This window comes from Anopheles funestus, chromosome X (assembly GCF_943734845.2).
Source record: "Anopheles funestus chromosome X, idAnoFuneDA-416_04, whole genome shotgun sequence".
NCBI lineage: Eukaryota > Metazoa > Arthropoda > Insecta > Diptera > Culicidae > Anopheles > Anopheles funestus.
In genome coordinates this window covers 7,629,331-7,653,406 of record NC_064597.1, presented here as the reverse complement: position 1 = coordinate 7,653,406, position 24,076 = coordinate 7,629,331, and the positions used below count along the sequence as shown (strand labels likewise).

The window sequence follows — 24,076 nt, the reverse complement described above, 5'->3', positions numbered from 1 at the left end:
TAACCAAACGCACTGGTGCTGCGTTGGTGTTGGTGTGCCATGGGTCGAATACGAACCAAAGCTGTACCCCGTCAGAAATGTCGTGGCCGTCTCACTAAGAACGCGTTTCGTGTGTTTTCTTGTATCTCGCCGCTTTCCGCGTGTGTCGCGGTTTTCGAAAGCATTTTTTTCTCTCTTCTCCGTTTCTTACACTTATCGTTGTAGCGTGCGTGAAGCCGGTTAGTTTTTTTTGGTTGTTGTTGCGTGAATGTCGTGATAAATCGAACCCCGAGTGAGTGCGTTTCTCTTTCGTTTGTTTTCCGTTTCGGGTGAGTGCGAATGCGGAAGACGCTTTCACGAAACAGTTCCACTGGTGTTAACATTGTCAGATGGTTAATATGCATTAGTTCACGTGTCTAACGAAAAAAAAAACAAGGAAAAACAATGTTATAGGATTTTGTGGCGAAAATTAATAGTTGGAACGTGAATGGAGCATTATATTTTTATTGCGTGCAAGCATAAGTGCATATTTCCGTTGTTTGATTGCAAACAAAGTTGCACACTGAAATATGCATCAGATTTGCTTTCCCATTTGTTTGGCCTACTCCTTGTGGCCTAAAAAAAAATCCAACAAACAATCTGTTTTCGCTCAAACCTGTCTCTTTGCCCTATGCTGTGTTTCATCAGTGTCGCTAATAAACAAAATAATATAGCTTTCAAAACATAATGGCGTTTCTGTGGCGAACTTAATGGATTGTGCTAAAAATGAAGCTTAAATTGTGTTGAAAACAGATATTTTCGTCGTGTAAAATTTTTGTATTAGCATATTGTGTCTATATGTGTTTGCATACATTTCGTAAAACCGGTTGATATGGTTATTTGGGATGCGCGCTTGACACAACACTCCCGGCCGGGCCGCCCTGCGAGCGGCAAGCTGTCAACATGACAGTTCGCACAAAGCCATTTTTTGTGTACGGTGCTAGGAGTTGTTGTTTATGTTAATATTCGGTTAGGGGTGGCGGCACATACGAACCGGAAAATAAACCCCTGCTCGTGCGATTTCAATTATGATTCATGGTTTGACCTTCGAAAGCATACAAACCTATATCCGTATTAGTTGTTTGAGCCGCAACTTCAACTGATCATTATTAGTTTAAATAATCTTATCTTTTTTCAAACAAAACATATGTACTACTTGAACATTAACCTTGTGACGAACAAGTATTACTTTTTAAGCTTAAGATGAATGCGATGCGTATAGTATTCGTTATCAAAGGGACAAAGGGAATCCAAAATGTGTTGTAAATAGTCTTTAAACCCATCCAATCGATCAACCATCAACGGAAGCAACATCATACATCGATCAACCTCCCGTTACGGAACCGATATCAATAACGGTGAAAAAATGTGTTTCATTTACTACATTCCGGTTTCCTTTCCATTTGCGTTGATCTCCCCGCAGGCTATGATGCAAATGTCGCACTCGCATCAGAATCTACATCCTGGACAGCAGCAGCAGCAACACCAAAACACCGCATCACACATTCACGGACCGATGATACAGATGAATTCGCAACAGCAACAGCAGCAACAGCAGATGCTATCGCATCAACAGCAGCAGCAGCAGCCGCACATGAGCATGGCCCAACAGCAGCACCCGTCGATGATGAACTTGCCGATGACCGGTCAGCAACACTACATGAACCAGCAGGTTAGTTTCTGGTCTGGATGTAGCGTCTAGTGTTCCATCATCATTCCCCCCCCCAGCCAAACACTGGCCTTGTGTTCGGTATTTATCTGCTCCATTCGGTTTTTGGTTTATTTTTATGCTTCTTTGTTTTTACATTGTTTTTTTTTTTTTAATTTTAATACACATTGTTTTTGAAACGTTTTAAAACGGTGTATACAGTTACTAGGGCAACTCGTTTCATTATGACACGCAGATTCTCATTTGAGATTGGAGATCGCGTGTTCATCTTTTAGCTAGAATAGTTTCGTTTTCTATTTAGTGTACTATCCGTAGTGCAATAATGTAAAAGTATTTGACATTCGAATTCACAGCTTACTAGATAAACACAAAACACTTGTCCCCACTCTTTCGAATGCCATGAGAACTTTCCTTTTTTGTCTATCATCACAAAGAGATTTGCATCCCAATATAAACAATCGTACCGTTTTATATTAGTATGAAAATATATAAGGAGACTAATATAGACAACAGAGTACAATTTTTATATTTGTTTTTATTTTTAATCTTCACTTTCTTTGTTCGAGTCGATTGAGTTATTCGTCTTTGTGATTTAGCTTTTACTTTTTCTACCATTTAACTGCTTTTTACTTCGCAATCCATCCACAAACTCTTTTTTTTTGCTACTACCACTGCCTTCGGTTGGCAGAACCCGCGTCAAAATAGCTTTTTTGTTTTTTTTTCTCTCTCTCTCTCTCTGTGTGGTGATAAATAACGCAACCAGTATTCTTTTGCTTACCATTGCAGCACTTTCCATTAAGCTTCAACATATTTTAGGGCACATATGGCACAGATGCTGCCCACGTTGATATTCGGAGCCGAACAGCGTCTCATAGAGTTGCGACATATTCCCGTTAAAATCGCATCCAAAATGAGGAACCTGCTAGGGTTAAACGAGTAAGACAGGGAAGTGGGGAGAAAAAAAAGAAGAAGGGGGGTTGGTGAGTGATAGGAAAGCGAAAGGGGTTTACGAACGAAAAAAAAGGGTAGGCAAGGAAAGTTACACGGTTAGGGAAGGGTTTATACATTACATACACGCTAATATAAAAAAAAATAATTGAACGTATTGTCGCATTACAGCCAAACTAAAATTAATTGTCAAATTGTCGTATACATATGTTATTTGTAGTTTGTTTAGTTTAATGTTTTCTATAAATGATAACAATTCTCCCCCCTCCCCCTTTTTTGAGTTGGGCATATTTGATAGTGTTTCTGGAAGAGGAGAGAAGAAATGGATAGGCAAAAAAATGGATATACATAAATATAAGTATACTATAATTTGACACCGAGCGTAAGCTTATATATATATATATACATAAAAAATATATATATACATCTAAATAATGATAACAAGAATTAGTTAGTAGGCAGACTTTTGTGCTGCTTGTTAATTTGAAGAGAAAAAAAACAAAAAGTGTAAATAGACATATAAAAACAGCCACATAGGTATAGAAATTAAAAAAAGATCCATCTCGATTGACAAAAACCGACGAAGTCAGACCTCGATCGGGAAATGTGAACATTCGGCAAAAGCTTCGCTACGAAGTGAATCCTAGTAATGTTTGCTATTGGCTCTAGGCGTGTGTCAATAGGAGTGAACGTTTGTAGCAGCAGTCTGCACTAACTTTAGCGACTTATGACCAGCTTCACCAGTGTCCTAAGACCAGGAGGGTAGCGTTTAGCTAAGCGGGTAGACAAACAGCACGAGCAAATCAAGTTGGATGAAGATAACGCAGAGGTTCGAACTCTATGTTACGCTGTTTCGCTTCAAAAGTAAACGGCACCTGTGTTGCACAGAGTCGCTAACGGCAGCGCACTTTTGGCGATGCGCGTGTGCATTGCATGTATGTGTATGTGTGTGTGTGTTTGCATCTCGTGCTTTAGAAACAGAGAGATAGAGAGAGAAATAGAGCTCAGACAGTTGAAGCATGTTGGAAACGAAGTTAAGCCACTAGCCAAAATACGAGCTATAGACGAGCCAGAGGCAGGACAAAACCAGAAAGACAGAGAACATATTTTCGTGTAATCCTACAGAGGCAAAACATCCACACACACACACACACACACGTGCACACATTATTATAAAAAATGACTAAATTGTAACCAATTTGCAGAACTAGTTAAGACACTTTGTAAAAGGCATTGTAAACAGTACGATAGATGCTAGAAACGATTGAAAATGATGGAAATAGGAACCAGCTGGGGTAGAGGGGGCACATGGTTACGGGATGGGAAGTGTGGTATGAGAGCAAACTTTAAGCCCACTTTTCTTCCGTCCACCCTCCTCCATATGATGTTCCTTTTTGGTTAAGCTAAAAACCAGAATTGTCCATGTATATATAAAAAACAAACACACATACCCACACACACACACGCATACATACATGAAACGTTAATATTTTCGGTGTAACAACAACAAAAAAAACCAAAACAAACCCCGAACCACACATCCACAAACGTTATGCGATTTATAAAACATCATGCTAACTAGGATGAAATTTGTTCTCCCTAGTTGGGTATTCGCTATAACTATAACTACATAGTACACCTTATTTCATTGACCCCAAAACATGCATACACGCGATATACACACAGAACTACATACTAAAATATACACATTTTAAATGGTATACTCCAGATAAGTAAGACAACAAAAAAAAGAATGATTAACTTCACAAAAACTGTGTAAAACAATTCTTCCTTTTAAACAATCAAAGACAGAGGAACTACAACAACAAAAATCAGGAAAAATCAAGCCACCTCCCCCTTCCTCCAAAAAAAATTATTTTATTTTGTTTTTTTTTTAATACTTGGTCCCCTAAAATAAAAAAGGAATAACAACAACAAACAAGAGCAAACAAAAAAAAACAACCACAAAAATAAACAAAGGAAGTGTTATCTCCAGGAGTGGTGTTAATTTTTAAATGTCAAACCTTAAAATGGAAGAAGGAAATGAAATGAGGGAATAAACTTAGACATCAGAAATAAAAACCGTAACAAGACACAATAATTAATAGCTAGTGGTTGGGGGAGAGTGTGTGTGTGTGAGCGGAGTGATCGAGACACGAGACAAAAAAAAACCCGAACGGATTCATCCCTAGAGCGAAACGAATCTATTTACATTTTTTACTTAGTAAACGGTACGATCCTATTTGTTTTCTAGTGCGGATTCAGTGCAAAATTTTATATCTGTTCATGATTAATGTTGAAGAAATACATAGTGTACAATACATACATGCGTTTTGTTTAATAATGCGGTTTAATCGGACAGCAAAATGGCTGTCCTGTCGGTTCATTCTACTTCGTGCCTTTTTGTCTTTTTGCACTGTGTATTTCAATGCGTGTAGTGTTCCGTAGTGTTACATTTCAAGTATAATATAATTTCTTTCCACAGGAAGATGCTTTGGTGCGTTTGTAGAGAAAAACCTTCTAAGTATATCTGATGAAACGTATTTCTTACGTTACGTTAACGTTACGTAGCGTTACAATCCCTTTGATAGCACAGCTTATCAAGCACATATACACACACACACACGCACACCTCTATATACGCACACTTGTTCACATCGTAAGAAACTTATTCCATTGCAGCGCGTCATTTCGCGTCCACATGACGATTCCACATGATATACACTGTGCCAATTTCTCTTTGCTTGATGGCTTCATTTTGTCCCGGTTTCGTTACAGATGTCTCACCAGCAGTTACAGCAGATGCAACAGCAACAACAGTTCCAGCAGCAGCAGCAACAGCAGCAACAACTGCTTCAGGAACAACAGTTACAGCAGCAAATCAAACAGGAGCATCAGCTACAGCATCATCAAATTAAACAGGAGCATCAGATGCACCAGCAAATAAAACAGGAACATCAGTTGCATCCAGACCAGCAGTTGCACCATCAGCAACAACTACACCAGCAACATCACGAGCAGCAGCTGCATCTACAGCAACAGCAGGACCTACAGCACGGTGTCAAGCTAGAACCGATGCTGCACCAGCAGCAACCGCTGCAACAGATGCAAATGCAGGGCGGTATCCTATCGTCACAGGCCTCGGTTGTGGACGATCTAATGGGTACACCGCAGCAGCATCACGAGCAGCTACAGTCGACCTTACCAACGGTGGCACAACGATCCTGTCCGTCCAAAATGCAACCATTGAAGCAGGAATCTACCGAACAGAAATGCATCCGACAGGGTTGCAACAATCAGGCGATCGAAAACCCGGACTGGGAAGATGAGTACTGCAGTCAGGAGTGTGTCGTCGCTCACTGTCGGTTAGTTAAAAGCGTGAAGTTGCGTTTGCGAGCTCGGATTACCATCTAATATTGTTCGTTTTTTCATTTCAGTGCTGTCTTTGCAACCTTCCAAAAGGATTGCCTTCAAGGAAATGGTCCTTCCCAGCAGCAGCAACAGCAGCCTTTGCCAACGGTGAAATAGACCCCGTAACCGGTGTTGAATGGAAATGGTTGAAATGGTACACAATGGTGTGTACCCTAGATAGTGCTAGCCAATGTTTTATTTTTTCTTTTTCAAAATAACTTGAAAATCAAGTTCCATTTTACGCCATGTTTTGTTTCTACTTTAGATACGTTTGTTTAGTACAATTTTTTTGCAATTATTTTATTTTACTTTCATGACTTTCTTGTGAAATAAAGGTACACTTTTACGTCGATTCCGATTATACCTATCACGACAGTTTTTTTTTGTGTTTGGTGGCAATATTTCAATACCACACAACGTTTGGTAACTTTAGTTTGTTAAAGAACAAAATTAGATTTCTTGCCTATTAGAAGAAGAAGATTTTTACCATCAGTGGCGGATTTATATTTTTACATTTTTACAAAAAAGTTTTGATTGTGACTGTCTAATTGTCCGTATAAAATTGTATCTCGGGAACTACTTGTTGTTACCACACAAAAATGGTAAAGGATCCAATTTGGTGGGAGAAAAGATCATTGGTTTTAAGTTATTTAAAAAAAAGAAAAAAAAACATCGGTCAGCACATCGGTGATGGTACACGTTGTAGCCAGTTGCACAACTAAAGCCTTTTTCCCGTGTTACGCGGATTAACAGTTCGTAGACTTTTTTTAATGGAATTTATTTTTTTTTATTATTTGTCAATTTTAAAATTATCCTTAAAAGCTCGCTACTTTGCATCATTGTAAATGTAGCAATTTATGGTGAAATTCGCATTATCCGCGTAACTCGAAAAGACGGAAAAGACTGTGCATAACTAAAAAAAAAAGACAACACACATTCACCAGGCCTCGTAGCGCTATTTGTTGTCAACCCCCCGTGCGTGCTAGCACATACCATTAAACGTTTATTAACTAGATACTAGTAGTGGCGAAAAGGAGGAAGAAACCGAATTAGTTATAATAATATTGATCAGCGCAAGAAAATACATTAATGGGAGAAATCTTGCATGTACGGAAGAAACTCGTATTTGTATGTGTGAATTAAGAAAATACAGAAGGGGAAAAAAGCAACTAACAAACAAATGAAACCACACACTTGATAGAAAAGGGTGAAACCTTTTTCATCTCTTTTTTTTGTACACTACGTTTTTTATTATCGATAATTTTAACGTTGGCGTGCAAACTTGTATTACAACGTTACGTCGCGGTAAACCGTGGTAAAGCTTTGAACTTTGAAATTGTATTTAAGGCGTAATTGTAATGCAGATGCAGCAAAGGCAGACGGCTTTGAACTGTTGTTTTTTTGTTTGTTAAAACTTATCTTGTTGAGTTTGATTTGACAAGTGCCAGCCTCCATTTTATTGGCAGAAGCAAAACAGTGTTTAGTCTATTTTCCGTATGATACGCAGGTAAATATTGTGGGCAAATGAAACGCACTAGCATGGTTGAACATTTTATGAACAAGCCAAATCTAAACCCAACGAACTGTGAGTATGCGTAACTTCTGTGTTGCCGTTTTTTTTTCTTGCAAACAGTGAAGGCATCTGTTCACGACGCGACGTTCTTCAAATGTTTGCTATTCGATCTCGATAAAGACGATTTTGTAATTCCATTCAGTAGAACAGAAAACAGAACTTACACTCGCTGGATATACAAAAAAACAACCGACACAAAGGAAAATAGCACATAATTGTACCAACAATAAACAAAACCCACACATTCACATTTTTTTGCTGTTCGTTTGTTGTTTATTCTGTCTTTTATTAATAGTATGACGGGTTTGATTGTGTTAGTTTGTTAAAAAAAAGTTTACTTTATAATGTTTGCAGGATTATATTACTTATTAGTTCAATGATGTACGGGAAAAATATTGAGAAAACTGAGGGTTGCTTATATGTATAAATATGTATAAATATTTTCAATGGAGGCGCCTAGTACCTGAATGTACTCGAACCATGCGGAATGGTAATTTATCAAAATGTCTCTCTCAAGCATAAAGTGAAAGATTTCTTCATGTCCATTTTATTATCTGATGCTATTGTTCGTACTTTGATATGTAATTATCATTTTTTTAATTTTTTTCCTTTTTTCAATTGTTTTATCGCTCAAGCAGCACCATTTAGCTTTTACTGCTTGTAATAATATAAAATATTTTCTTTTTTTTGTCTATTCCTGTTTGGAGCATGTGTTTTGCCTGTTTTATGGTAATCTGGAATGTAATTTCAAAATTGACACACTTAATGGGCCAATTCCATTCGCTAGTGGTTGTCTAATCGCTTCACTCATGCTAATAATCGTGCACTCGTGCTATTGGAACTGCCGTGCGTTGGAATATAATTAAATTATTAATCGTCACCAGCAGAAGATGGAGAATGAGATAGTGTGAGCGCTCTGAACGAAGGAAAAAAAGGCGCGGATCTGTTATGTGGGGGGAAAGAAAGTAACGTAAAAAAAAGCTATACAGAATATCCTTGCCTTGACACGGTGCCCATGAGTGTGAGCTTCGTAAACCGTTCGTCTATGGTTGGGCAGGCGCGCTAGAAACCGTTGCATAACTTCATCGGTACCCGAAGCGCGTTGGCGATGATTCGGGACGCAGAAACATAAACAGTGTACGGTTCGAGCGAATCGGTCCAGATGTGACCAAGTGCTTGGTAGAAGCTGGTGCTGGTGTTTGGTGAAGCGCGCGAAGCTGATAAAGCAAAGGTAAGCTGGTTAGTTGTGCTGAGTATGCAAGTGGTGTGCTTGCTCCCCCAATCAACATGCAACAATGACATCAATCATACAATCATACAAGCGCAAAAAAATAGGAACAATTTCTGTAAGATCTGACAGTGGCAAACTTTAGTTGATCTAGTGCGTCTAATATCGTGAAAAACTAAAAGCCCAAAGTACTTCTGCTAGTAAGGTACAAAACAAGTTTTACAAATCCTCAATTCGTGGTTAGTTTTTATAAGGAGTTTCCAGCAGTGAGCGATAAATTATCGTACAAGCGCACGCGTATTGCCGCAAAGCTCAACGTAGAAGAAAAGGCATCCAAAAGAAAAATTCATTTATATCGCGCTATACGTCTGTAGAAATATTTGTGTCATTTATCGTACAATTTAATGTCCCCTTTCAAGTACAGCTTTAATTAGGTTATTTAAAAAATATAAAAGAACTCTTAATATCTTTGCAATATCACACACAAACGAAAACAAATAGAAAAGCCACGAGCAACTCCCTCGCTGTTTCACGGTGTGAAAAGCTGTCAGGGGAATCTATTACAGAAAATCAATATTTCCCTACACCGAATTTCTACTGTGTGTTTCAAACTGTTTAATATACACATGTACACACATCGACACCCTTATTCTATCTTTTACGCGAAAGATAGATTTGATTACCAAGGTTTGCCCAATTCTTGTTGAGTAACTCCGCTCGAAATCTTCTTCACCGTCACTTACGTCAGCTTCAAACCATGGCGTGCCCTTTTGCGAAGCACACCTCGAGTGAACAGTTCCAGCGCCAACCATCAATTGCTGAGGCGCACAACTGGAATCTGGATGAGGACCTCAGCGAAATACCGGGCGATGCGCTTACGCTCACGCATCTTAACGCTGCGATACAGCTGCTGACTGCACCATCGGTAATTAACCCTTTCGGACGAAAAGCTGATTTACCAAAGACTCCATAAAAACCTTTTTCTTTCCTTTTTTGCAAATTTCAGATCGACAATGTCCACGAGGCACTGATGTCACTGATCAGCAAATACAGCAACAGGTGGCCGGGACTGTCAAAACTGTAAGTGCGCGTTATGGGCTAAACGAGTTATTGATTGCATACGATTGCTTATTTCTACGCATCTTCTCATCATACAGGAAAAGTGAACGTTCCGAGTTGTCGATCTATCCGCATTACGACTACCTTGCCGACATTCAGGACAATTTGACGCAGATTGATGGTGAGTGTGTGTGTGTGTGTTTTGGGCAAGAAAAAATATAATTGGAATATAACATTTTGCTTTAACATCCGTCTCCACAGAGTCCGCTGTGTCGGAGATACTGGTACATCTCGGTGAGGAACTCATCCAGACGGCATGTGTCGGTGTAATCGAGCGTGCGTTCAAGTGTCTCGGTTCGGATCTGCAAGAGTTCTTAGGATCTCTGGACGGTGTGTACGATGTGTTGAAGCTGCAGGAGGAAGACATCTCCGACACCGGGTTTGTGTGTGCCGGTGAGGGAGAACTTATCTTTACCTCCGAGCGACCGGTATTGGCCTGGCTGTTGCTCGGCTGTCTGCGCGCTCTGAGCCGGCTGCTGTTTAACTGCGAGCCGGAGATTGAGCTGGAACCGTTGCCGGGTGATACGCCCCGGTACCGCTACCTGCTGCGGGTGGACGAACCGGTGCAGGAAATATTGGACCGGCGCGGTCCGGCCGACATTGTTTCGGGCGATGCGCGCGACCTGAAGGTGAGCAATCACTTTTTCTGCGATGCCTTCCCGTGGCACTTCATCATGGACGAGCAGCTGCGCCTGGTGCAGATGGGATCGGCCTTTAGCCGGCTGTTTAAGGGGCATGTCGGGGCCGGTACGGCTGGGCTGTGCGCCAGCACCGTATTTCGCTTCAAGCGACCGCGCGGTCTGCAGCTACACTTTCGTGAAATAGTGCGCCGCACCAACACACCGTTCATGATTTCGCTCCGTGCACCACCGGGACGGCCCGACTTCTTTGCCAAGGGTCTTGAGATTAAGGGGCAGATGGTGTTCTGTCCGGAGTCGAACGCGCTGCTGTTTGTTGGTTCACCGTTTCTCGATGGGCTGGAGGGATTGACCTGTAATGGGCTGTTCATATCGGACATTCCGCTGCACGATGCGACGCGTGAGGTAATACTGGTCGGTGAGCAGGCCCGTGCCCAGGATGGGTTGCGGCGCCGCATGGACAAGCTGAAGAGCTCGATCGAGGAAGCGAATGCGGCCGTCATCAAGGAGCGTAAGAAAAACGTGAGTCTGCTGCAGCTGATCTTCCCAGCGGAAATAGCCGAACGGTTGTGGCTCGGTGCCCAGATCGATGCCAAGACGTACCCGGAGGTAACGATGCTGTTCAGCGACATCGTCGGCTTTACGAGCATCTGCTCACGGGCGACACCGTTCATGGTGATCAACATGCTGGAGAATCTGTACAAACACTTTGACGAGCTGTGCGGATTCTTCGACGTGTACAAGGTGGAAACGATCGGCGATGCGTACTGTGTGGCAAGCGGGCTGCATCGGGCCAGCATCTACGACGCACACAAGGTCGCCTGGATGGCACTGCGGATGATTGAAACCTGCACGCTCTACAACACGCACGATGGTCAACACATCAAGGTGAGTTAAAGGTAACAGCTTGTTTTCGTTGGAGTTTAAGGTGTTTGTTCGCTTTGCAGATGCGCATCGGTATCCATACCGGTACGGTACTGGCCGGTGTGGTTGGACGCAAGATGCCACGGTACTGTCTGTTCGGTCACAATGTAACGATCGCGAACAAGTTCGAGTCCGGTAGCGAGGCTTGCAAGATTAACATTAGCCCAACAACGCGCGAATGGTTGGTAAAGCATCCGGACTTTGATTTTCAGCTAAATGCACGTGATGCGTCCTACATGCCGAAGGAGTTTACCGACTCGAAGGGTTTGACGTGCTACTTCCTGGAGGGTTACAAGCATCCGACGCTCAGTAATGATCGTCCGCTGCAGGAACACATCGAGGAGGCGATGCGACAGACGCTACAGGATACGGCCGAAACCATCACGCTCGAGGTTGCCGCCCAGTAGAGGAAACGCTGGCAGAGAGCATGATGGGAACACGATTCGATGATAGATTAATGCCTCCGTATTACGCAGAATGTATTAATGTTAGTAGATGTTAAACCAGGTACCGGTAGCGGTACCATCCCAGCCGGTCCAGTAATGCATACACTGTTTGTAACCATTTCCACTAACCCAACTTCTCCTAGGCATCAAACAGCCGCTAAAGAAATCAAATAAAGCGTTACCATCCTCAACCCATACGGCTAGCGAACGCCATCCCAAAAACACACACATTCTATCACCCTCGTTGAAGGTGTTATTACATTAAGAGACAAACTCTTTAGAGCGCCTTACTCAGAGATATGCCAAATAAAAGATATTCGGTGGGTTTCAAGCTAGGGGGCAGTATTCGATGTGAAATGTATACACATTTGTTTGTTTTTTTTCGTACATTGTTCAATGCCAGTCTGATGCGGTTGCATACGATGAATAGATGTTTTTTTTAAGTCTCTGTTGTGAGCTCACCTCACAAGTAGTTTATACCGCTTACTATTGTCAGTAATAAATTATAGTGGGTAATTGCTTTTTTTTTCTTCTTCTCCCCTTCAGTTCCATTACTAATACCAATTTCCGAACGATAAAAATGATTTGTATTAAGTTTTAGGACGCAGTAATGTTGAGTTTGCCATCCGCACGCAATACCAAGAGGTTCAGTGTATCCTTAAACACGATCGTTGTGTTTCGAGCCAGGTCATTAGCCCCGTAAGTAATACACCAAATTATCAAGCCCTTTCACCCCCTTTATGATAAGGTTGTTTTCTCACTCTCTCTACACCCTCTTTACAGTTATTACCAGCGAGCTCGCTGGTCCTGGAAAATATGCTAATGTGGGCTGTGAATTCTGATTGCCTTCGCGCGATCTCGTACGACTTGACCTTCGACGTTCGTCGGACGGTACCGATAGCGACGAGTGCCGCTTATCGTCCCCAAAACCAGCGTTTCTTCGCGTGAAACAATTCCTGCAGTACGCATAAGGTGAGTGCCACGAAGATGCCGTAAAGATGAAGCGAAACCTGCGAAGCGCATTTTGCTTTTGTTCCCATGTGTAATTGAATTTATTCGCCAGATGGCTTGCAAAACGACGCCCGGTCAATTGTAAGGAGTTGTGTTAAAGTTGATAAGCGTCGCAAATCGTTGTTTGATGGTCGCAGGGCGCGAAAGAACGCTTCCAGGTTTGCCGTATTGATACTGGGTGTTCTCTGATTGGGCGGAGTTCTTGAAAGTACTAGACTTTGGTCAGAACTAAGTTAGCAATACTGGTACAGGTAGTTGAGATGTCTTTTTTATGAGGTTTTCGAAGTATTTCTCAGGTCACCAGACAGGTACGCTTGGACCATAACATCCAGGAACATGACGCATTACGGTTAACTTTGCTTTGTTTAGTTAGGCAGAAGATATAGACATTCTAACGAACCGAATGCACTTAACTAACCAGTGTAGCAATTTATTTCTTGCTGGAACATTACTGTACCACGCAATCGAACGAAAGACACCGCACGGTAACGCTCCGTAACGATAATTCTACCAACAAGCCGGAAACGATTGTGTCGATTATGTGTCGGTGCCGGTAGTAACTTCGCCGCCCAACAAAAACCATTGGAAGACCTTGAGCTCATTTCGTTCCTTCCATCGAGCAGATGGCTCGACAGCGCAACGTTCGACATTTAACCGATATTCTTACGCAGATATAAAATGGAACCAATTCTGATAAGTCCCAGACAGTGGGCTGAAGTGACTTACCACGAGCGATACTTGGTACGCGCTACACACGGCAGGCGAAGCAGTACAAAACGGTGCGCAAGGATGAAAACACTATTGCTTACCGTATCGTTGTTCGTAATGGTAGGACACTGTACAGCTTTCCGGATCTAGCGCCGCGTGGGTGTTTTTGGGTATGGTTTTGACCTGTTCCAATATTTTAGACACAAGGGGCGTACGTCGTGCGGACATTCGCGGATGCGTCGCGGTATAAGGATGAGTGTGTGAAGCAGTACGCCGTACGGGGCAGCTCATTGATCGACTACATGCGGCAGGTATCGTTACATACGGATGATGATGATAGTCGCTGGTGTATCGTACGATGTATACTGCACAAATCGGAGTTACTGGAGATAGCGCAAAGTGATACGCTGCACGAGGAGAACGTTCATGCGCAGATGCAGTACAGCAATGCGATCGTGGAGGATCCGGAGGATATACGCAGCGAGACGAACCGATGTCTGCAGGAACCGATAGTGACCGGTGACGGTTGTCTACGGGCGTACACATTCTTTGCCTGCATCCAGAGCACGGAGTATGACTTATTTTGAACACAGTGCTTCCTGCTCCTCCTGTTCGGCAGTGCGGCACTGTCCGGTGTATTAATTACAGCGTTAATAAATAATCTTGCCCCGACCGGAGAGGTCATGTTGACAGGTCACTTCCTTTCGTTTCTCCCGCATGCCTTATTATCACACCACACCAAACGTTGCTATCAGTGCCCGGTGGCGGGTGTTTCTAGCTTCGGGCGTACATGTCACCATTGGTTCATTATCAGACGTGTGCACTGGCATGATCGGAGCAGATCAGCTGATCAAGCAGCAATGTGGGGCCTTGGTGGTGTCCGGCAACAATTCACTTATCTTCCCCGAAACCCGGCGCAAGCACGGTCCACACGGCGCGGACGGGATCATCAATTGGATCCCGTCCGCACTGGGTCTGGGACATAATCAAATGAAATGTTTCCACTTCGGCAAAAGCAATCAGAGAATGTAAGCGTAAATACGGTTGAAGCCGGGTGGATAAAGCGACCACCAATGAGGGTCAATGTACAGCGCACCCATAGGCGTCGACGAAACGTCGTGAGCTATCAAGTAAATAAGTGGAGCAAATCAATCCCCCGCTACGGGGTGGTGTTTGCTGATTGTCTGGATGATCTTGCTGCTAGCGGCATTATAAAAGCCGCTAGACTGACCAAGCGTAACCATCAGTCCGTGTGCTTGCCCATACCCGGAAGGTTAGGTGTTGCAGCATTCACATACACGAGCAGACGAAACCTCTTCGCCCTATCAAAACAAAGATGCTGAAGTTTGTGGTTGCAGTTCTGGCGCTGGCCGCAATGGTAAGTAAAGGTGTAGTCGCGTCTGCGACGGTGAAGTTTCACGGGCGCGGTTTTACTTAACGCAAGGCACTCTTTTATCTGCCCCGAAAAACAACAGGTGAGCGCTGAGTTCGTGGTGCAGACGCGCGACGATCTGCTGAAGTATCGTGCCGAGTGCGTCCAGTCGCTCAGCGTTTCGGACGAGCTGGTGGAGCAGTACAAATCGTGGAACTTCCCGGAGGATGATACCACCCAATGCTACATCAAGTGTATCTTCAACAAGATGCAGCTATTCGACGATACGAACGGCCCGATCGTAGACAATCTGGTGGTGCAGCTGGCGCACGGTCGCGATGTCGATGAGGTGCGTGCCGAGATCGTCAAGTGTGCCGGTACCAACACCGACGGTAACGTGTGCCACTGGGCGTACCGAGGCTTCCAGTGCTTCCAGAAGAACAACCTGTCGCTGATCAAGGCGAGCGTGAAGAAGGATTAGACGCTTGTACACTAAAACCGCACGGCATACGTATATGGCCCCGGTTTCTGGTGGAAATGGTGATTCGGAACGGAATAAAGTGATCTTTGCAAGCATATGTTAACATTCCAGTGCCAGTCGCTACTATCAACCTAATGGGAAGTTAACGCTTCCTTCCAAATCTACACACCGCCAAAAGGGAAGACCTGTCGCGAATTCGACAGAGTTGGAGTTAGGGGTGAAGACACAAATGCAATCTTCTGCTTCTACCGTTGGCTACGGTTTAGGTGTGCTCTTTCTCTCTCCCTCTCTCTCTCTCTCTCTCTCTCTGGTTGATGAAACTGAATACACCATTCATCAGGGACGGCATATAAGCTGTGTCATGGTTTCGCAGCAAAGAAGCGCTGCGTATAACTATCACCATAGCAACACCAATAAACAGTATGTCCTCTGGAGCACCGTTTTGGAGGACGCACAGTGAACAAAGAACCCGCGGCCAACAACAATAGCAACAACAGCAACACAGCAAAAATGCACCCTACCCTCCCCTTTAATAATCAACAAACAAAACAAAACAAAAATCAATCGCTCCGGATGGTCACGGTGAGTTTTTGCCAGTCGCAAGTAATGGCCAACACGAATTCGTGCAAAGTTCGGTACCATAAGTCCGTCCGTGCGTCCGTGTACCACGATTAGTGTGTAAAACTTCCCCGGGCGGAAGCACCTTCACCCACAGCATTTACCGCGCAGAAACCCTTCATGGCGACTTCTTCAAAATTTTGCTGAATTGCTGTGAGTTTCGTTTTTCCAGTTTCGGTATCGTGCCTTAGGAAAACTGCCCCTTTTTTTTGGTGTCCGTATATCCTCGGCCCCCCCCCCCCCGTCCCCCGTCGAACACGTCCCGATGACTTGCTGCCTTTTTGGGGGCTGTTTTAAAGTCGCGGCACTCTGATGACACCGTCACAGCGACAATTATACTGGCGAAGAACTGTACCCCATTATACACAAAGAATGGGAAGGTGATTTTTTTTCTCGTGATAATGTTTGCCCTGAGGATACAAAATGCAAATTACACTGGCTGAAGTTTTTGCCGCAGAGTTTTACGTTACGGCCAAGGATTGAAACATTTGATTGTGTGTTGTTTTTGGGGGGGTGATTGCTTTAACCCCGTATCTTCACAGTGTGAGCAGCAGGGAACGCGACCAAACGTTTGTTTTCGGGGCAATGTCGATCACCAGTTTTGCCCGTTGATAAGCGGAAATGATCAGAACGGGTGGAGGGGATAGAGGGGGGGGGGGAAGAACGTTTAAAGTTGCTGAAAAGTTTGACGTGTGCACGCCGGGTACGGGGATATCTGCTCGGTGCTACTACTAACAGACGCCAATAGAGTCCTACCTTCAGCTGTCGGAGAAGGTTAGACCGTGCTCGGGCCTTATCAATGAGTCCGACATTCTGGCAAGGTGTGTGAGGAATGCTTTCAACACCGTTTGACGCTCGGTATTGATTGACACCAAATTTTTCTGGTGAGCCCCTAGTCTCCGTTCGGTGTACGTGGTCCGTTTCACTGTGTTTCGCTGGCAATTATAACCAACTGCGGGCACTTCGTTTACTTCACCTCTTCGTCTACAATGACCCAAACGAATTTTCCACCATTTTTTTTAGCAAAAACAAAATGAAAGAATGTTGAATCTGAAAAACATTTCGCAAACATGCGAAACTATACATTTTTTATTTCTAAAACACGAACTGAAGTTAAAAATTTTATTCAACGCATCGAAGATTTGCTGTGGCAAAATGTAAAGTATAATATCTAGTCCGAGTATGGATTCAAATCTCTTCATTGGTTCGCCTACGTCGTATAATTAGCACTTATTACGTTTTTTATGGATGCATAATTCAAATTATATATAATCTTCTATTAGGCTTTGGTAGACAGAAGTCAACCTCGATGAACCTACATTGAAAAAAAAAATTCTATAATATTTGGAAATTAAGAAACGATGTTAAACATAACAAATAGGATTAAAGCAACTCAGGACGTTTGTTATAAAAAAAATTAAAAAAAGGCTTAATAAACTTTTTCAGTTTCCGTACATGCTCCATGCTCCTCGTTCCGTTGTTAACCGTTGGAAATTCAAAAGGAGAATTGGGGTTTAAAAAAAACAAGACTTGAACTCGGACCGTTGGCCATAAACAAGAACTAAACACACACACATACAGTGCAAAGTATCGGTTGCTAACGCCATCCTTCGACCCGAATAAGGGCCGAACGAACGAACCAGCTGGTGCAGTGAACCCAACAGAAATAAAACGACACAAACCCGAAGAAAGGAAACGCTTGGAAACGATGAGCAGAAAACAGCCGAAGGATGGTGGCGGTGGAGCGGGTCGGTCGGTGGCGGCTACGTTCAACAGCAACACCAAGGGAGGGGCAATGATAATGAAAAGCGTATCCATCTTTCTGGCCAGTGGTAGGCGAGCCTCGGCCCAGTCGAGAGATCCGGCCGGGAACGGTCCCAGCAGTGCTCATCAGCCGCGGGCCGATTCGCACTCGAAGGATCAGAACAGTACGGGCACGGCACGTACCGCGATCTCGCGCGATAACAGACGCATTCTGGCCAGGATGGACGAACTGAACGGCAAGCTGAACCCGAAGATGTTGGAGATGTATAAGCGCCGGACACATTTTTCCAAGTAAGTGATTTAGATACGTTACTAAGCGTTGGTGTATTGCAATACTTACGTGTTATCCTTACCAAAAACGTCTGTAATAGCGTGTCTTCAAGATTATGAGAAGAAAGAACCAAGTGTGAAGTATTGAAGAATCAGACAACTACCTAAGGGCTTTAGACTATATTAAGAATTTTGTGTCTGGAAGAAATCTAAAAAAAAGCACCGATAACAAAAAGTCTGAGGACTGCAAAAGATGACCATCAATCGTATAACCGTCGTGGTGATACTAATTTGTCACTCAGGTCTTGGTAATCTCCAACAACATCGACAACTAGTCGTCTCCAACAACATCGTTTTCCGCTAGATGCTTTCATTTATAACTTAAACACGGTAACGTCCTCCGGTATAGTATTGATTGTATCTAGCGGAGTCTTTAATTGGTTTGGCAAACAAACTGCACCACTCGAGGTACACACCTCCACGAGGTGGAGGTCGTTATGTCGGACAAATTCTACTACCTGTTCCATCAAATCCAATCCCCCAAAAAAACGCGTGGTATCATTAAAAGCATGGCATGATTTACTAGTCAAGTCCGAACGTATGTTGAGCATGATTTGGATGTGTTCCGTATCTCATCGCCGGGTCGTCAAAAAACGTATGTTAGTACACGGGTGCCTATTTGTGTGGTGCCTGTACCCCCGTGTAAAGGGTACCATTTGGGTAGGGCAAAGAAAATGCATAAATTTTCTCGTTATTGATTTGTTTATCATTTATGATTCGATACAACATCGATGGTCCTTTTTTATCGTGGTACGGACTCAACCCGTGACATGCAATACACATGGATGTAGTTTTTTTTCTCTCCTGGGGGACATTTTCGTGTGTCTTTTGGTGATGGGTTTGCAATTCTACTGCTCCATAGAAAAGATATTCTAACATGGAGAACAATCATCGTGCCAGGACCGTTCCGATGAAGGTACAGTCGTGGATGTCGTGTGAGTTAATTTGCTCCATTATTGCACGCTAGGCTACTGAGACTTGGAATATTGTTTAGTGTTCTGCAGAAATGCACCTGTTCTGGGTTTGTAGTACATCCAGACGAGTCTCTGTGTCTATTGTGTCTGTGGAGGACCTGTGAGGAGCCTAATGGTAAGACTGATCGTTATGAGGAGAAGGTGATCTTAGAGATCTGATATTTGTACACAATCAGGTCTATTTCAAAGTAGACATTACATGTATCTAAAGTAATATAAGAGAGTTCTGTTAAAACCAAACCGAATCTTCAACAAAATATCATCCGTTTCGTTACAGAGTGGAGGTGGAGGCGCTGTGTAAAATCTACCGCAAGCTGGTAGCCAACGCTAGCATGAACTCGAAGGCACTCGCCGCTAGCAATCCTGGTGTGATAGCGAAAGCTGGATCCTCCATGGACGGCATTGATCGGTCCGTGTTCCGCGAGCTGCTCCACAGCACCTTCGACATCGTGACGGAGGAAACACTGATGGAGCGTATCTTCTGCGCGTGGGAGAAAGGTTACGAGGGATTGCCGATTCGTCTCGAGGGTTGGTTGATGGGACTGTCGACCTTTTTGAAAGGTTCACAGGCCGAAAAAACGGCCTTCTGCTTTCGTGTGTACGATCTGAACAGTGACGGGTTTATCACGAAGGACGAAATGTTCGCACTGTTGCGCAACTGTCTGATCAAGCAGCCGCAGGACGAAGATCCGGACGAGGGCGTTAAGGATCTGGTGGAGATTGCATTGCGCAAACTGGACATGGACAAGGATGGAAAGGTAAGAACGATGGTCGCAGTTGGATTTGAGGAGTAATCAACCGTGTCCTGTGTCTTCCATCGGGACAGATCTCATTCCAGGATTACCAGGAAGCGATCGCCGAGGAACCACTACTGCTGGAAGCGTTCGGTCAATGTTTACCGTCGGATCGTGCCACGATGTCCTTTCTCTCGACACTGCAAGCGTAAATGTTACACTCATTACTGTATACATGTTTTCTTCTTCAAAACCATTAGCTCCAACCATTTCCTTGAGCCTTGAGTGTGTGTGTGCTACTCCCCCTCCAAAGGAAAAGCCACAGAATGTCGTACAGGAGCAGCAAATCCTTTATCCACAAACACATAAACCAAATTTTGGATTTGGTAAAAACCAAAAACACACATACATCCACACATACATACAAACATTACACAGGGTAACCCATCCACCTAGGATCGAGGTAAAAGCAAGCTCCACGAGCAAACAAACCATAACAATCTTTTTGCCTTTTTTCTAGCCCGCTATCCCCTTTGTGTTGCCCAAACCCCATCGCTCTGCCAATGTGTGTTACCGTATCGACCAACCGTTTGGTTTGGTTTCCAGAAAAAAAACACTTTTCCCCCATTTTTAGCATGTGAATGTTTCTTTCGTCCTGCTTCTCGCTAGTCGTTCAGCTTTAACTTTTGCTCATTTCCTTCTTGCTGTTACGGTTCGGCCTGTCATTATCTGTTTTTTTCACGACGCTATATTGACGCTATAAAACGCGTGGAAAGACATTTCTTACGCCAGAGATAGTCGTCGCGGAAAACGAGCAAGTTGTTGTTTTTTTTGAGTTTGGCTAAATTTGTTTTATGTTGGAATGTGGCACACCCACGAACTCCCAAAATGTTGGACTTGTTGCGTATACACTGTATATATGTATATACAAGAAGTTATTGATGATAAATGTTGGTTTTGGTTCCTATTTAGCAAGTCCTCAGATCGTTTGTGGCATGTTTAAATGATGAATGCGTCTTTTGGAAAGTCTCTTTTCTGCATGATGTTTAATATCCACAAGTACGCCTACTGTAAATATCGCTTCTGGCAGTCTGAATGAACAGTTTTAGTATACATAATGCTCTTCCCGTCATCTTACCTCTGTGTACATAGTTATCTGTCATCGTTTTTGTTTGTACAAATCTAATCCCAAACTTTATTGACGATTTGTGCAGTACACTACCCATTTGTTCATGGTTCACCGTTCACTGTTTCACAACTCCAAGATCACACGGAAACGAAAGGGGGAAAATGAACACCTACCCACTTATGTTTTGTGTAAATATGAAGCTATTAAAAGAATTGTGTGATATTTACTCTCACAGCGCTACTCTCTACTACCAAAAAACCACTAGCTGCCACTAGTGCGCAATGTGACACTATATATCTGTTGCCCACTGTCCACTGACTTTAGAGCTGTCAGTACCTTTTCTGCCAGTATCATAACGTCTACGCTACGATGCGCACCTGCTCCTCACACAAAAAAAAACCACTTATACCTGCTAATTACCGCGTTTCAAAATACGTCACTTATTGGGGATTTTCTCTCTGTTTTCTACTTCGCTTTTAATCGTACGCAAAACAACTGCAGACAAGAAGATTCCAACTAGAAGTCACCGGCGGCAATCCCCGACGACCGTGCCAAGTGCTGCAAAGCAGGAAGCTCTCTCTATCGAAACCGGATAAAGCTGCCAGCCCCAAACAGTCGAGTGTCGAATGGAAAATAAATAATAAACGAAGGTAAAGCACCCTAACTGGGGACACCACCTCCTGTACCTGCGGGTATTTGAGTGCACTAACTCCCGCAGACAACCTGTATTAATTACATTTCATGTTTTCTTGCTTTCCAGGGTGACACCATGGTTGGGTCTTGATTTTGGACACTATGAAACCTGGTTTTGCCGCTGCTCATTTCGAAGAGGGCCTGCCGAGCTCGGAATAAACAGGTCAAATGCTGCCCCGGAAGATGTGTGGTGTTGTCACCGAGCGGCTTCTTCAGCGGGTCCGACCGGCCTTGGGCACCACTCAGCACGTTTCAAAATCGCGTTGCGCATCGCTTAAAGTGCTTTTAGCCGAAGGTCGCGCATGTAGTAGGTCGGTTCCGTATCCGGCAGGCGCGTTCCGATTTGCACTATCTGGCTTTTATTCCAACCAAAAAAAACACAACAACAAAATATTGTACAGTGACGCAAAACGCACTTCTAAAACAACCATGCTTGATCGCGGATTGGTTTAGACGAACAAAATTTGGAACGGTTTAGAAATTGAAGTATAGTAGCGATAACGCACCGAGAGGAACCTTGCGCTAATTTGTTGGATGCGTAAAAATGCTAAATTGTAGATAATTAGTCGAACGCCAAAATACAGAAACTTATGCAAGTCCGACGGGTAAATCCTTACTAAGCTCTTGCTTTCGTTAGAATGTAAAACCCCCATACCTGGATTAGAAATAAGCAACAATTGTTTTCCGAGTGTTAAACATAGTACAACCGATTTATCTAGTTTGTAAGTAGCTTTGACGTCATTTAGCAGAATGTGTTACTAGTTTCAGTGTAGTAGTTGGGAGCGTAATATGAATGCATACGTAGTATAACTCTGAAGATGTTGTTTTATAGCGATTACTTAAAATAAATTAGCTTTGATAGTAGATGACAACACGGTTTTTGTTATGTCTGCGAGGCACTTCAGACGGCAACTAATATAAGTTCAAATAAAATCAATATTGTTCCGTGAATTTGCAATAAAATTCCTTTCATCGTACATTGCATTTTTAGATAATATTACAAATTAAAAAAAATTAAAATTTGAAAGAAAAATTTGAATATAAACGCTTGCTTTAATGAGTCCTTTATAGAGGAGGAAACAAGTAAGTATTCGGAGTTCTGTGGAAAGAATTAAAGCCGTTCGTTAATTATATTATGTAGTTTTACTAGGAAGTACTTTATTTAAACAACCATTTTCATATTTTACATTTTCTATTCACGCATCAATTATGGAGCATACCTAATGCGTGACATTGAAAATTTTTTGTTCGACCTTCATTCACGATCGAACCAGCCGGTTGAGTGGCGAATTGAGACGGAAATGTTACTCCATAACCAAAGAATCGGTTTTATTAGTATTGGAGAATGATTTTTCTGTAACACCAAGAGAGTATCCAATAAAGGAGGTAACCTATTCGGTTTAACGGGTAATAATCCGCATGAAAGAGAAAATAATCCGCCACATGCGGGAGAGAGACCGCTAAGTGATGCGCTAAGCAGGGGCAATGGTAGCGATAACACGTCAAGCTCCTTGGTAGGATGCTCTCTTGGCGTTGAGAAACTACCGATCACTCATACTTTATCATCTCGGCCAGAAGGTAGAAGAGAATGTTACTCCACAGGTGTAAAGAATTGGTTTTATTAGTATTGGAGAATCGGTTTTGTACAACACCAAGAGAGCATCCACGGAAGCAGGTAACCTATTCGGATGGAGGGGAAATAATCTACATGAGAAAGAAATTAATCCGCCACATGCGAGAAAGAGACCGCTAAATGGGGCTCTAAGCTGCAAACCAGAAAACCGCACGTTTTCTGCGACGAAATCCTGAGAGAGCTGCCAAAATTATTCATCCGAAATAACAAGAGAGCATCCTACTAAGAGGTAACATTAACTGCGGTTCGATCCAGCCGCGAGCGACATTCTCTTCTCTCCTCTAGTAGCCGTTCTAATCCATCGTATAGTTATTCTTTTCCCACATGTTATCAATGACCATGGTGTGAGATGATCTAGTATTGGTAATCGATAATATGAGTTCACCGGATGAAGGGGAAATAACCTTCCATCTCTTTTAATCCAATCGATCAATACTAAAGGATCTAAAACTGGCATCAATCATAACGTGCGAGAAAGGAACGGCTATATGTTGCACTAAGCTGGGGAAATTATAGCTTATGCTGCTATAGGATACTCTTTTATAGGATACTGTCTTATTATTTCATATGTTGCAATAAAAACTTTCGTTAAATATTTAAATGAAATCTTTCATGAATTATTTTAAGGCAATTTGCATGAAATATTTCGCTGAAA

General features: G+C 43.0%; 5 protein-coding genes across 10 annotated transcripts in view; all 5 read left to right on the top strand.

Moving 5' to 3' along the window:
- Positions 1-7,869, top strand: part of LOC125761613 (TOX high mobility group box family member 3-like) — a 41,916-nt gene extending 34,047 nt beyond the window's left edge. For all 4 annotated transcript variants that reach the window (XM_049422926.1, XM_049422945.1, XM_049422917.1 and 1 more), the window contains exons 9-11: positions 1,442-1,690; positions 5,414-6,000; positions 6,073-7,869. In XM_049422926.1, the coding sequence (XP_049278883.1) occupies positions 1,442-1,690; positions 5,414-6,000; positions 6,073-6,163 (927 nt within the window). In that variant the 3' untranslated portion in view covers positions 6,164-7,869. The remainder of the gene's footprint in view (positions 1-1,441; positions 1,691-5,413; positions 6,001-6,072) is intronic.
- A 798-nt stretch (positions 7,870-8,667) lies between these two features.
- On the top strand, positions 8,668-12,490 carry LOC125761631 (head-specific guanylate cyclase). 2 transcript variants are annotated; one of them, XM_049422963.1, is made up of 6 exons: positions 8,668-8,850; positions 9,521-9,772; positions 9,854-9,927; positions 10,005-10,087; positions 10,168-11,492; positions 11,552-12,490. In XM_049422963.1, exons 2-6 carry the CDS (start codon positions 9,605-9,607, stop codon positions 11,933-11,935), a joined length of 2,034 nt encoding a protein of 677 aa, XP_049278920.1. In that variant the 5' UTR covers positions 8,668-8,850; positions 9,521-9,604; the 3' UTR covers positions 11,936-12,490. The 2 variants fall into 2 exon arrangements, with proteins under 2 accessions (XP_049278920.1, XP_049278913.1); XM_049422956.1 differs by having other exon boundaries at positions 8,669-8,850; positions 9,596-9,772.
- A 136-nt stretch (positions 12,491-12,626) lies between these two features.
- LOC125761835 (uncharacterized) lies at positions 12,627-14,825 on the top strand. The gene is made up of 2 exons (XM_049423362.1): positions 12,627-13,813; positions 13,894-14,825. Exons 1-2 carry the CDS (start codon positions 13,664-13,666, stop codon positions 14,278-14,280), a joined length of 537 nt encoding a protein of 178 aa, XP_049279319.1. The 5' UTR covers positions 12,627-13,663; the 3' UTR covers positions 14,281-14,825.
- Positions 14,826-14,923: 98 nt separating this feature from the next.
- LOC125761847 (general odorant-binding protein 99a-like) lies at positions 14,924-15,643 on the top strand. The gene is made up of 2 exons (XM_049423388.1): positions 14,924-15,071; positions 15,169-15,643. The coding sequence occupies exons 1-2, from the start codon at positions 15,030-15,032 to the stop codon at positions 15,544-15,546; spliced, it is 420 nt and encodes a 139-aa protein (XP_049279345.1). The 5' UTR covers positions 14,924-15,029; the 3' UTR covers positions 15,547-15,643.
- A 151-nt stretch (positions 15,644-15,794) lies between these two features.
- On the top strand, positions 15,795-22,398 carry LOC125761767 (calaxin-like). 2 transcript variants are annotated; one of them, XM_049423238.1, is made up of 6 exons: positions 15,795-16,128; positions 17,611-18,219; positions 19,510-19,990; positions 20,059-20,174; positions 21,597-21,745; positions 21,856-22,398. In XM_049423238.1, exons 2-5 carry the CDS (start codon positions 17,873-17,875, stop codon positions 21,613-21,615), a joined length of 963 nt encoding a protein of 320 aa, XP_049279195.1. In that variant the 5' UTR covers positions 15,795-16,128; positions 17,611-17,872; the 3' UTR covers positions 21,616-21,745; positions 21,856-22,398. The 2 variants fall into 2 exon arrangements, with proteins under 2 accessions (XP_049279195.1, XP_049279188.1); XM_049423231.1 differs by having other exon boundaries at positions 15,795-16,317.
- The last annotated feature ends 1,678 nt before the right edge of the window (positions 22,399-24,076 follow it).

Coding starts and splice junctions, on each gene's coding strand:
- LOC125761631 (XM_049422963.1), top strand. CDS start 9,605: ATGGCGTGCCCTTTTGCGAAGCACACCTCGAGTGAACAGTTCCAGCGC. Junction 9,773..9,853: donor AGCTGCTGACTGCACCATCG/GTAATTAACCCT, acceptor TGCAAATTTCAG/ATCGACAATGTCCACGAGGC. Junction 10,088..10,167: donor CAATTTGACGCAGATTGATG/GTGAGTGTGTGT, acceptor CCGTCTCCACAG/AGTCCGCTGTGTCGGAGATA.
- LOC125761767 (XM_049423238.1), top strand. CDS start 17,873: ATGAGCAGAAAACAGCCGAAGGATGGTGGCGGTGGAGCGGGTCGGTCG. Junction 18,220..19,509: donor CGCCGGACACATTTTTCCAA/GTAAGTGATTTA, acceptor GTTTCGTTACAG/AGTGGAGGTGGAGGCGCTGT. Junction 19,991..20,058: donor ACATGGACAAGGATGGAAAG/GTAAGAACGATG, acceptor CCATCGGGACAG/ATCTCATTCCAGGATTACCA.
- LOC125761847 (XM_049423388.1), top strand. CDS start 15,030: ATGCTGAAGTTTGTGGTTGCAGTTCTGGCGCTGGCCGCAATG. Junction 15,072..15,168: donor TTCTGGCGCTGGCCGCAATG/GTAAGTAAAGGT, acceptor GAAAAACAACAG/GTGAGCGCTGAGTTCGTGGT.
- LOC125761835 (XM_049423362.1), top strand. CDS start 13,664: ATGGAACCAATTCTGATAAGTCCCAGACAGTGGGCTGAAGTGACTTAC. Junction 13,814..13,893: donor CCGTATCGTTGTTCGTAATG/GTAGGACACTGT, acceptor CCAATATTTTAG/ACACAAGGGGCGTACGTCGT.